Raw genomic sequence first — 12,614 nt, 5'->3', positions numbered from 1 at the left:
GGGTTCGTTTCATGGTTGCAGTCTCTTCAAACTGTGGCAATGATGCTTACAGGCAACATACAGCCAATGAGTTCACAGACACACATTTACCTTCTTCCTTTTATTGTCATCAAACATATGAACAAGATATTTACTGAAAGACCAAGCACATTTTCTGACATTATCAAAAATGTTTCCTAAAACAAATACAATTTAACACAAATCATTGCACAATATACAATAATAAACAGAAATCATAAAATATCAATATATATCAGAGCAAAAGCAAACCAGCCAGAGTAGACCCAGAGGAGAAGCGTATGCTTGAACAGCCAAACATAGCAGATATCCATACATTCCATAATGTCCTGGATAACTTGATAAGATTCCTAACGTATTAAAATAGAGCTGTGTAATAGGACATTTCACAGGGGTAGCCTATTCTGCAGAAAATATGTCTGCTCAATATTATGATTAACCTATTGGTGAGGGAAATTCTCATTTCTGTAAGAGCAAATTGCTAAGGAGGAATAATGATCCCCATTTCCCCCATAAGAAGTTTCAAGTTAACCTTCGGAGATGGAATGTTATCGAACAGCAGTGACGCAGAAGGTATAATCTTGCTGCTTTTACATGTAAGTGCAATACTGGCAGAGGCTCAATTTAATAGACCAAGGAGGATAACACAAAAATGATCTATTTGAAACTTTAGCACACTCAAGTGGCAGCTATCCATAATACTGACATGGAACTGGCACAATACTGTTATTACCGCCAATGAAGTCCAAGGAAAATGTACCACCATTCTCACTGGTTGGTTTCCAATATTCCACTTGTTGGCTTCTGACAACTTCTATCAATGCCTCTATCATCTACACAGCATGATACATTACAATAGGTTCCCTCTCTTGAATGCAGCACAAAGTTACCACAGATAGTTTCCATAGACCGACATCAGCCAATATCTTCAGAACTAGCTAATGCACCTGATACCACAGCAATAAGAGATAAAATAGTGACAAACACATTAAATATGTCCTATATTGCCTGAATATTTCTCTGAACTTTAGCTAAGTAAATCTGTGAGTTATGTCATGTAAAAACTGAAGGATATATAGATAATATAATTTCCAAAACAGCAAGATTAGTATGATATAATAATATAAGATTGAAAATCAAAGGTACGTTTAATACCAGTAGAGTATACAAGTCAACATAGTAATACAAATAAGCAAGGTAAGTTAAAGACTGACAGGATCTCAAATAATTATCACAAAAAAATATATAGGAAAAATGTGCTTATGGAAGTAGGCATTTCAAAGAGTAGAGCTGCATGGTTTTTGGACTGTATAGAGGTTTCACTCTATTATGTGGCCTTCCATATTAGGGTCATGTCTAGACAAGATACAGCTTTTGTCCCAAATGGTTTTTGTTGTTGTTGCTAATCGTAACCCTACACTTTTCCTAACCTTAACCTGCTAAATGATTTATCCTAATCTGCTGGGTAAATTCTTCTAACCTGCTACGAGGTCAATTTGGACAAAAGCTGTATTCCATCTTGACAAAACCCCATCTTAGTGGAGCTACATGACATGGATGGTGAGGATGTGAAGCACAGAGAGATGATGATAGTGGAGGTGCAGACAGTGCAGATCACCCAATCCCAAACATACCTCTATGGCTTTTTAGTGAACAGATTTCATATGAACTCTCCTCACTGTAAGTATTAGACCCTGCATGGACATTTCATATCCTACATATTGCTTTGTCTTTTACTGTTACAGAATAGAATCACAGAATATATGTGTTAGCGATGATACTTAATCCTACATTAAAAATGTTATTGGCAGAAACTGAGGTATCTTTTCATTATTGGGGTGGCAGGTAGCCTAGTGGTTAGAGCGTTGGACTTGTAACCAAAAGGTTGCAAGATCAAATCCCTGAGCTGACAAGTTAAAAATATGTCGTTCTGCCCCTGGACAAGGCAGTTAACCCACTGTTCCTAGGCTGTCATTGAAAATAAGAATTTGTTCTTAACTGACTTGCCTGGCAAAATACAAATCTGTGTAGCTAATTATTGTTCAAGATCCAGTTGCATGAACCTTTGATTTCAAGCATTTCACTACACCTGCAAAAACATCTGCTAAATATGTGTATGCAAACAATAACATTTGATTTGGATTGATTAAGTAAGACATAGGCTACTCCAACAATCTAATTTCAATAATGTACCACGTTGAACATTTATCCGTCTATGAATGGCAGTGGATTCTTTACATACACAATTTGATCCCAATCTGGAGTTACAGTAGACGTATGGCATCAATGGATGATTGAGGTGATCGATTGTAAAGTAAATCAGTATTGGGTCGTACTATATGTGATTAGGCAGAGTGAAAGAGGTAACAGTTTGTAAAATATTTCAGATTTGGGCCCTATGTGATCAGGCAGAGTGCTGAGATCATCTGTATGTGGGTCAGTCACAGTTTACCACAGGCCCATCTCTTTAATTAAACACATCAATCCCTCAAATTTCCCTAAGTCATATACAGATGACCCTCTGGAGCCACATTCATAAAGCACCTAAGAGTAGGAGTGCTGATCCAGGATCAGCTCCTCCCTGTCCATATAATGTATATCCACTATGCTCTTAAAGGCTAAACTGATCCTAGATCACTTATACTCTGAGGCCCTGGTTTCCCCAATGTCATATCCTTACACTCAGATTGGTCTATAGATTGGTCCCTGTAAATGAACATGACAAAACTGAGATCAACCAAGGACAAGAGTTTAACCGTTTATGTTGGATGTGACCACAAATTGAAAGTCACTTGGTGGTGATCTCACAATGGCAACAAGAGGAAAAACATCAACAGCATTAAAAGTAGCTTAACAAAATCTGTGAGATTGTCAGTGATTTTGGTATTGTGTATTACTACTGGCTTATTATGAGCCGTCCTCCCCTCAGCAGCCTCCCGTTACTGATTGTTCGCAACCCACAGGGATGTGTAACGACGGCAACTATCTGTGAGCGTGGCTGCATCCTAAATGGCACCCTATTCCCTTTATAGTGCACTACTTTTGACCAGGGCACATAGTGCTCTAGTCTCAAGTAATACACTACACTGAGTATACCAAACATTAGGAACACCTTCCTAATATTGAGTCGTATCCTTCACTACAGTCCCATAGCTTTGGACACTGAACAGACAGCATGATCCCTTCACCCCACCATCCTGGTGTTTTCTATGCAACACTCGAACAGTTGAACAAATCTGCCTCTTAGGAGCCGTTTACAAACATATATTATACCAGCAGGGCAGGTAACAAAATAGATAACGCCTGGTGGCCATTTGTAACTATCTATTCATCCATTACAATAGCTGATGTAAACAACATGGATGGTGTCCCATCTCACATTCCTATGAGAACCTCAACAGTGGCAGTCAGAGCCAGAAATAAAGAGGGCATATAGTGTATAGCATTTATAGAGATCTATATATAAACACTGTACCAGTCAAAGTTTGGACACACCTACTCATTCCAGGGTTTTTCTTAATTTTTTGGGATGAGTTGGACCACAGTGTGAAGGAAAAGCAGCCAACAAGTGCTCAGCATGTGGGAACTCCTTCAAGACTTTTGGAAAAGCATTCCTCATGAAGCTGGTTGAGAGAATGCCAAGAGTGTGCAAAGCTGTCAAGGCAAACGGTGGCTACTTTGAAGAATTTGCTTAACAATTTTGGGTTACTACATGTTTCCATATGTGTTATTTCATAGTTTTGATGTCCTCACTATTATTCTACAATCTAGAAAATAGGAAAATTAAGGAAAAATCCTTGAATGAGTAAGTGTGTCCAAACTTTTGACTGGTACTGTATATAAAACTCTGGTGGCTGTCATCCAGCGTGAACTGAAAGGACCCTTCACACATCGTCATCTCTGATAACGGAACTTGATTGGAAAATAAATAACCACAGCTGAAACCCTGATGTCCAACTCCCACACCAAAAGGAGATCACAATAGTTTTACATTAAGTTTAACATTAAGGCAGACCATTATGTAGTAGAATATTACATGGCAATGAAATATATTGTCAAATACATTCCTATACTATTCCTTTTGTCATTTTACATGTTCAAACATGTATTCTATTGCTCCTAGGGAATGTTTTACCCTTAACCTCCATTTTGTAGCAATAATGATAGTCAATAATCCTGTCAAATCCAGTGGTGTTTTGCTCCCAATTTAGACAGTCCACTTCCTAGAACGGTGTGGCTGGGTGTGAATGAAGCTACAGGTGAAGCATGTGTCTACAACGGCACTCTGTTCCCTACATCAGGGTTCCCCAACTGGAGGCTCGCTAGCTGAATTTGTCCCATGGGCAAAACATTTTTTGGGGGGGCATATGACTTAAAACACCAGCAAATCAGTGATTTTAATTTTGGAAATATATGTGATCTTATACAAATGTAAGCAAGGTTTTAAATGATTATGTTTTAGTCAAATATGATATCTGCTTGGGCTTCTTGCGGTCAAATGGCAGTCTACAGATGATTTGTAATTATCTTCCGGTCCCCTGACCAGCCGCGCCTGAATCTTATTGATGATGCCTGGGTACATAGGGCTCTGGTCAGAAGTAGTGCACGATGTAGGAAATAGGGTACCATTTGGGACGCACTCCATGGTAACAGAGACAGAAACACACCGATATGCAGCATGACGTGCCAATAGCAGAGTGAACCTCTACCGGGTAAAATTCACATTGACTATACAAAACAGGGATACAATGGAAGATTTCAATGTAAAAACTCAACCACACATATTATGTAATAGGTGGGGCGGCAGGGTAGTCTAGTGGTTAGAGCATTGGACTAGTAACCAAAAGGTTGCAAGATCAAATCCCCGAGCTGACAAGGTAAAAATCTGTCATTCTGCCCCTGAACAAGGCAGTTAACCCACTGTTCCTAGGCCATCATTGAAAATAAGAATTTGTTCTTAACTGACTTGCCTCGTTAAATAAAAGGTAAAATAAAAAATTATAAATACAAACAATTATTACGATGAATGAAGCAAATAAAATTGTGGCAGATGAAGAGGACGATACAGTGTGACTATTTTGAGCAGTGCATTAAAACACAAATAAAATATATGTACCATAAAATATTCACACACATGTATACCTGACCTCATTGTGGTACACAGATCAAGTGGCATCACTGTGTTGTAGATACTATAGCTGACAAATTTACTCACAAATACAACCTGAAACACTGACAAAGGAAAACAGTTTAGGACACACTTTCTTTCATACTATATACACTCCCTCCCTCTGTCACACAGAAAATTGAATAACCCAAAGAATTGAGTTACTTTCTCAGATGTGTTCTTGCTCATACGAGCACCACACTTCTTCTTCCACACCTCCAGGGCTTTCTGGTGCCAGGCGCTGCCCTCCTCTCTGTGTGCCCAGTAGGGTGACCTTGGGCTGGCCGTGGGAGCCCTAGGCTACATCCTCCAGCAGACCCCTCTCTATCAAGTGGCTCTTTAAGGAGTTGAAGATGTTGAGCTGCTGGTCCAAGCGCAGGGCTAAAAGCTGCTGAACCACCTTGGCAGGGTTAGGGCCCCTGGAGAGAGATTACACAATGGATTACAGATATACATACAGGGTGACATTTTGACAGCACAAATACGCCGTTAGTCAATTTGCTTGAGGCTGTACCTCATGTCTTCATGCAATAGGTAGAACATTGCTGCCGTTTGAGCCCATGGGACAGAGAAGATTACTAACTGAGTCGCTCTGGATAAGATTGTCTGCTAAATGACTAGAATAACATTAAAAAAGTTAAATGAATCACATACTGTAAAAGCCTTCTCAAGAATCACTTCCTCTTTAGCAATGCATTATTTTCATCAATCAACACACTGTCAGCCAAAAGCAGTTAAGACTGGCTCCTCTCTCTCTATGCACCACTGGCTACTCTCTTTATAAACAACGGGGTGTTCTAGAACGTTACCTGATGAAGCTGGCGATGTAGACATTGACGAACGTGGCCATGAGGTACTGGCAGTCGAAGCGGTCCATGATGCCACCGTGACCGGGGATGGTGTTGGCAAAGTCCTGGAACAACAACAACAATAGAAATCTTGTGTTTCTCTCCATGGGCTGATATTTCTGTTCCACGGGACTGCCGTGCAGCTTTGAGGGAACATTGATCAGGAGCACTGCCAACTGAGAGGCCTCTCAATTCTAGTGAGTCCACCAGGTCCAGTGACAACAGAGTCTCTTCTCCTCATACCCACCTTGATCTTAAAGGCCCTCTTGAAGCCGCTGGCAAAGAAGCCTCCGAAGGGTCCCATGAGGGAGGCAAAGGCAGAGAGGGAGATGCTGTGAATCTGGAATGGGTAGAGGCGCACTGTGGGCTGGAGAGAGAGAGGACAAGAGGGAGAGAGAGAAGGGGAAGAGGGAGAGAGAGACGATGACTACAGTCTCACATACGGTCATACAGTTTCTTAACAAAGAGGAGAAACAATGACAAAAGGATTTAGGATATCAAAGCAGACTTCCAGACATAGACCAGCCAGGTCAGAAACAGAGACCAGCCAGCCAGCGGTCAGAAACAGACCAGCCAGCCAGATATCAGAAACAGAGACCAGCCAGCCAGCCAGAGATCAGAAACAGAGACCAGCCAGCCAGCCAGAGATCAGAAACAGGGAAAGATGAACGGAGCAAAGTACAGAGTGATCCTTGATGAAAAGTGCTCAGGACCTCAGACTGGGGCGAAGGTTCATCTTCCAACAGGACAACGACCCTAAGCACACAGCCATGACAACTCAGGAGTGACTTCGGGACAAATCTCGGAATGTCCTTGAGTGGCCAAGCCAGAGCCCGGACTTGAACCCGATCGTGCTGAGGAGTATTTCCGTCTGTAATAAAGCCATTTTGTGGGGGAAAACTCCTGTTGATTGGCTGGGCCTGGCTCCCCAGTGGGTGCACCCCTGCCCAGTCATGTGAAATCCATCAATTGGGCCTAATTAATATATTTCAATTGACTGATTTCCTTATATAAACCGTAACTCAGTCAAATCTTAAATTTTAGCATGTTGTGTTTTTATATTTTTGTGTGAGTGACACCCCATATCACTATGGAAACAAAACAAAACACTTGACTTTTGATATGAAAAGCTGCTGAAATGGTTTAAAAAAAAACTGATTTTTTTGGATTGTCTGCGTTTTGAAAATGCTGATTTCTGAAAGCTAATGCGACCCATGTAATAACATAATAAAAATGTCATTTTGACTGCACTGGACCTTTAAAGCATCCTGTAAGAGTCTGCTGACTTCCACAGGCTTCAAGCTTCCTTTTAAGAGGCATTTTCTCAGCTATCTGCAATACAGGTATGATTGAAGAATGAAGCAGGTGTTAAACATGGGCTTTGCTACACAGAAAGCAGCAGATGACTACTCCCGTGTCAACACTGATTAAATCAGTAGACCTAGAACAATATCTTTGAAAATACCATAAGTATCATTAGCTTTTAAAACAATTCGATTTGTTTTCTTTGATCCTATTTCAGACCAGAGTGAGGCTCTCTCCACTAGCCTATCTATTGTTCCTGCACTGAGGAGGATTCACCATCTTCATCAAATGTTTTCAGAATGTATCTGCAGTACAGTATGCAAATTAGGAAGGCAAATGAACAGCAATCTTATCGATGCGATTTGGTAGGTACTGACAAGTCACTCACTGTAACGCCACTGTCTGGCGAGTCCTGATGGACTTCATATCAAAAATATTAAAACGAGATCTTTAGTTTACTTGTCCCAATGCGATTCATGGACGAATAACTAAGCTGTATGATTAATGAATGGCAAAGGAACACAGGAGATTTACTTTTTTCAGTCAGTTCAACACCTTTTATAAACAAGCTTGCCATTCGTCAATCAAAGCACAGTAAATAGCCATTGCGCCACCACTCTGTGGCTGCATATGAAACACACCAGAGTCCAACGTTAACTATTTTTCCTCACTGGCCCGGTCGGGTCTACTGGGCCGAAAATCATTTCTACTGGCCCGGACATGAGTAGTTCTTAAATGCATTGGAGTCAGGCAGGGCCTAAAGGTTGGCATGCTTTCTCTGTATATTCAGCTATTTGTATTTGAGCAATATGATTGGCCGTTCATCCAAGCACCCCCATGCTCCAGCGAGTCACAACTTCTCGAGCAGTACATGAGTTGATGCCTTCGCATGTGACGACCCTCCCACTCTGTCTGCCGAATTCGTTCTCTTTGCTCTCGTTTTCCTTAATAGGATGTCGGTGGGCGGAGCTGGGGAGGTCATCAGTGAAATTGGACACCCGAGCCCGGGTGTGCCCCAGGATAAATTCACCTTTCCCCCATTCAAGGAGAAGACTCTCTCCATGCAGACACACTGTTGGATTTTGGTTGTGGCAGTTTTGTTTGTTTGCTTTGGCACCTTTCAACACCCCTCCTAATCACATCTACGCACGCAACCACTCACACTACTGACTACATATACCATTGTTAATTGTATATATTACTTCCGTTAATAAATATATTTTTGTTATTCCTTGATCTCCATGTTGTATCCCATGTAGTTACGGGCTTCAAGCCGGTACGTGACAAGTGGGGGCTCGTCCTGGACCATAAGGTTGGTTCCTAGAGATTTTGGTAGATATTATTTTGTTTCATTATGATGGGTTAATGCTTATTGGAATGCGCTTTAGTTGGTATTCACGGCATATTCTTAAAAGTGTTTTGTATAGTGCCTTAGATACGTATCAGTGATTTTGGTTGTTTGGTGATGTCATCAATGTTTTGCCTGTATTCCAGTAGGACTGATACTAGTGTCGTTAGGCTAACTGGTATGAGTATTGTTTTGGAGAAAATGTGGAATTATTGTTTGATAACCTCTGTAGGTAGGTGCTTTGTTTGCATCAGTTACAGCTTTTTTTGAGTTGTAATGAACAGCTGTTGAAGATTGTTGATCATTACCAGGATGAAATGAATGAACGTCCCAAAAATTCTGTTAGGTTGATATTGGAGGCCAATCTGATGGAGAGTGGTATACTAGAAGTTACCACTGGGGCAACCTCTGCCGAGGACTCGCCACCTCACCAGACGTCTCCCCGTTTTGCTACAATGGCCGTTCCGTCTGTTAGCCCTAGTAGTCTTTATTTTGAACAACAGAATGAACTGCTTCTGTTACAACTAGAGCATGATCGTTTTAAACTGGAGCATGTTATCATTTATCAGCTGATTAATGAGCCAACCAGGGTCTGTCCTTCTACCCAAACCATCATTGACCTTGTGTTGGTGTTGGATAGATCAAGGATATCAAACAGTAGGGTTGTGAACTATGGGCTCAGTCTGATCTTTGCAGTGTGAAAATCATCATTCCATTATTTTCTGTAGTAGGAAGGTTCAGAAAACAGTTTGTCATAAATTAATAAAAATTAGGGCTATGAATAATTATAGTGCATATATTTTTGTTAATTGTTTGAGCAAATTGGACTAGTCTGCTGTATTGAAATGCAATGAGGTGGAGAATGCCTGGGGCCATTTTAAATCATTGTTTTTACATGCTAGATAAGCAGGCTCCAGTAAAAAAAAAGGTTACAATTGAGGAAAGAACTGAACCATGGATAAATGATAACATTTTAAAGGCAATTAAGCGTAGAAATGAACACTTTCTGGAGTTTAGAAATTCCAGGGCAGAAGATATACTTATAGACTATAAGAAATTAAGTCAACAGGATGATACAGAAGGCCAAGAAAGAATATTCTATGACAAAATAGTTGAAAATAGGAACAATCCGAGTAAATTATGGAAGTGTCTGAAGCTGTTAGGTTATAGTAACAGATTAAAGACCAAAGCTCTCAATCTTAGCTTGGACGTTGGAGGAAAGGTTACATCAGACAAGACCATGGTTGCAGACAGTCTGAATAGCTATTTTACAACTATAGCTAATACATCAGTTAGCAAGTTACCTAGTCAAATCAGGTTGTTATGGGGAGAGTCATGTACAGCAGTTTTACTCACAGCAGGGGATTCAAGTAGATGATTTTTCATTTGAAAAGGTGTCTGAGTCAACTGTGCTAGAGGCAGAAAGAACTTGACCATTCCAAAGCAACTGGCCTTGACAACATTCCTGACAGATTTCTAAAGGATGCCCCTGTGTAACTCACATTGTGAATCTATTGAACTAGGGTATCCAGTGAACTAAAACTTGCAAGGGTCATTCCTTTATACAAAAAAGGAAATAATGTCTCAATCCTGTGTGCTTTATCGAAGGTCATGGAAAAGATTATGTTCAATCAGATTGACAGTTATATTTCCTTGCATAACCTATTCTATGAGCTCCAATCTGGATTCAGGAAATCCCATTCCACTGACACCTGCCTACTATATCTGACTGACCACATAAGGAATGAAGTAGACGGGGGAACATTTTGCGGTATGGTTATGTTAGATCTCCAAAAGGCGTTCGATACAGTGGATCATGAGATTCTGTTAATCAAACTAAGAGCCATGGGCTTTAACAATTTAACAGTAAAATGGGTCAAAACTGCGTGGTACCCCAAGGGAGTGTGCTGGGTCCACTTTTATTTCTATTGTATATAAATGATCTGAAATCTGCCTGTACATGTGACCTTTTCCTATATGCAGATGATTCTGCACTGTTGGTTTCCAATAAAGACAAACATATGGTTGAGAAAGCCCTCAGTGCTGAACTTCTGAATGTCAGTAAATGGATATATGACAATAAGCTGTCCCTTCACCTTGGAAAACAGAGTCCATATTGTTTGGGTCCAAAGTGAAACTGAGGAAATCCCCAGATTTTAAGGTGGTAGTAGGTGACATAGTAGTCGCAGCAAAATACTCTGTTAAGTATCTTGAATGTGTGCTAGATAACCATCTGACAGGGGAGAGCATGGCACACAATGCTATTGACAAAGTTAACCATAGAATTAGGTTCCTGGCTAGACCTCCAAATATCTGGATAAGAATGCAATGGGGACATTGTTCAGTGCCACTTTGACTATGCATGCTCTTCCTGGTACAATAGTGCCCCCAAGATATAAAAAAAAATTAAATTGCAGACATCTCAGAACAAATTAGTCAGGATTATTCTTAAACTTCCACCTCTTACGCATCTTGACTCTTCCCACTTTGAAAGCCTTAGATGGCTTAAAGTGGAGGAGAGAGTTTTACTCTGTCATGTGCATAAGATTGTCCACAGTAAGACTGTCTCTGAAGCTGCGGTTTTGACTCACGAAAGTGTCTTTGCAGAGCCCCGTATTCGGAGTGAGTGGGGGCGTTCGGAGAGATTTGGGCCTCGCCGGGCAGAGTTTCATTCAACTAGGGTTGAGCCTGTCTCCCGTGGTAAAGCGGACATCGGTCAAGAGTGTCATTACTGTCAGAGTTCAGGTCATTGGAAAAACTAAATGTCCTGTTCTCAGGGCTAAGGGTAAATTCAGTACTCACACTTACATTAAACCTAAAGCCTACGGCATTAGCAGCGCCTGTCCCATATCAGTTCACTCCTGTCCCTCGGTCTCATGCCCAGGGGCATGTGAAAGTCCATATTGACCCAGATTATTTACCTTTCATTACGGAGGGTTTTGTGTCAATGTTAGGAAGTAACAACCTATTGCCAGTGAAGATCCTGAGAGACAGGTGCCTCTGAGTCGTTTGTGTTAGAGTCGGTGTTACCCTTCTCTGCTGAGACTGATTTTGGGGAATAGTGTTTTAATTAGGGGAATAGGTTTGAATACTCTGTCAGTTCCATTGCATAAACTGATGTTGGATTCTGAACTGGTGAAAGGTGAGGTTGTTGTAGGGGTGCGTCCTTCGTTTCCTATTGAGGATATCGAAGTTATCCTTGGGAATAACTTGGCTGGTGAGCGTGTATTGGCTGTCGTGTCCATTTCTAGCGGTTTACGCTAAGCCATCATTTGTAGGGATACCCGACGAGAGCGCGCAGAGTTTCCCCAGAGGTGTTCTCTGCGTGTACGGTGACGCATTCCATGAGCCGTGGCGACCTGTTCACTGCGCCGGCTAACGATGATGGCCCAAAGAAATCTACTTTTCCCTGTTATCCCGTTATCTGTGCCCCGCTCCGATCTATTCAAGGAGCAATGGGCTGACCCCACATTAGAAGACTTGCATGACCAAATTGTGCCCGTGGAACAGTTGGGAGATGTTGCGCATGGCTATTTTCTCCAGGATGATGTCCTGTTGAGAAAGTCAGTGTCTCATGGTAGTTGTTTTGCGGGGAAGGCTATTAGTCAGGTTTTTGTGCCAGATAAGCATTGTGAGTTGGTGCTGAAAACTTTCCACAACGATGTTGCTGGACATCTGGGCGAGAGGTCGACCGATTATGATTTTTCAACGCCGATACCAATACCGATTATTGGAGGACCAAAAAAAAAAAAACCCGATACCGATTAATCGGCCGATTTTTTACCTTTATTTGTAATAATGACAATTACAATACTAAATGAACACTTATTTTAACTTAATATAATACATCGATAAAATCAATTTAGCCTCAAATAAATAATGAAACATGTTTAATTTGGTTTAAATAATGCAAGTGTTGGAGAAGAAA

General features: G+C 41.0%; 1 protein-coding gene across 1 annotated transcript in view; it reads right to left on the bottom strand.

Annotated features, from left to right (window-relative positions):
- Positions 1 to 85: 85 nt before the first annotated feature.
- Positions 86 to 12,614, bottom strand: part of LOC115140243 (phosphatidate cytidylyltransferase 2-like) — a 36,539-nt gene continuing 24,010 nt past the window's right edge. Inside the window, exons 11-13 of the mRNA XM_029678483.2 lie at positions 6,281 to 6,400; positions 5,995 to 6,098; positions 86 to 5,604 (exon numbers count right to left, since the gene is read on the bottom strand). Coding sequence (XP_029534343.1) covers positions 5,481 to 5,604; positions 5,995 to 6,098; positions 6,281 to 6,400 — 348 coding nt within the window. The 3' untranslated portion in view covers positions 86 to 5,480. The remainder of the gene's footprint in view (positions 5,605 to 5,994; positions 6,099 to 6,280; positions 6,401 to 12,614) is intronic.

Source organism: Oncorhynchus nerka, linkage group LG13, assembly GCF_034236695.1.
Source record: "Oncorhynchus nerka isolate Pitt River linkage group LG13, Oner_Uvic_2.0, whole genome shotgun sequence".
In the NCBI taxonomy this organism is placed as follows: domain Eukaryota; kingdom Metazoa; phylum Chordata; class Actinopteri; order Salmoniformes; family Salmonidae; genus Oncorhynchus; species Oncorhynchus nerka.
The sequence above is the reverse complement of the archived record's forward strand: the minus strand, read 5'-3'. Positions and strand labels throughout refer to the sequence as shown.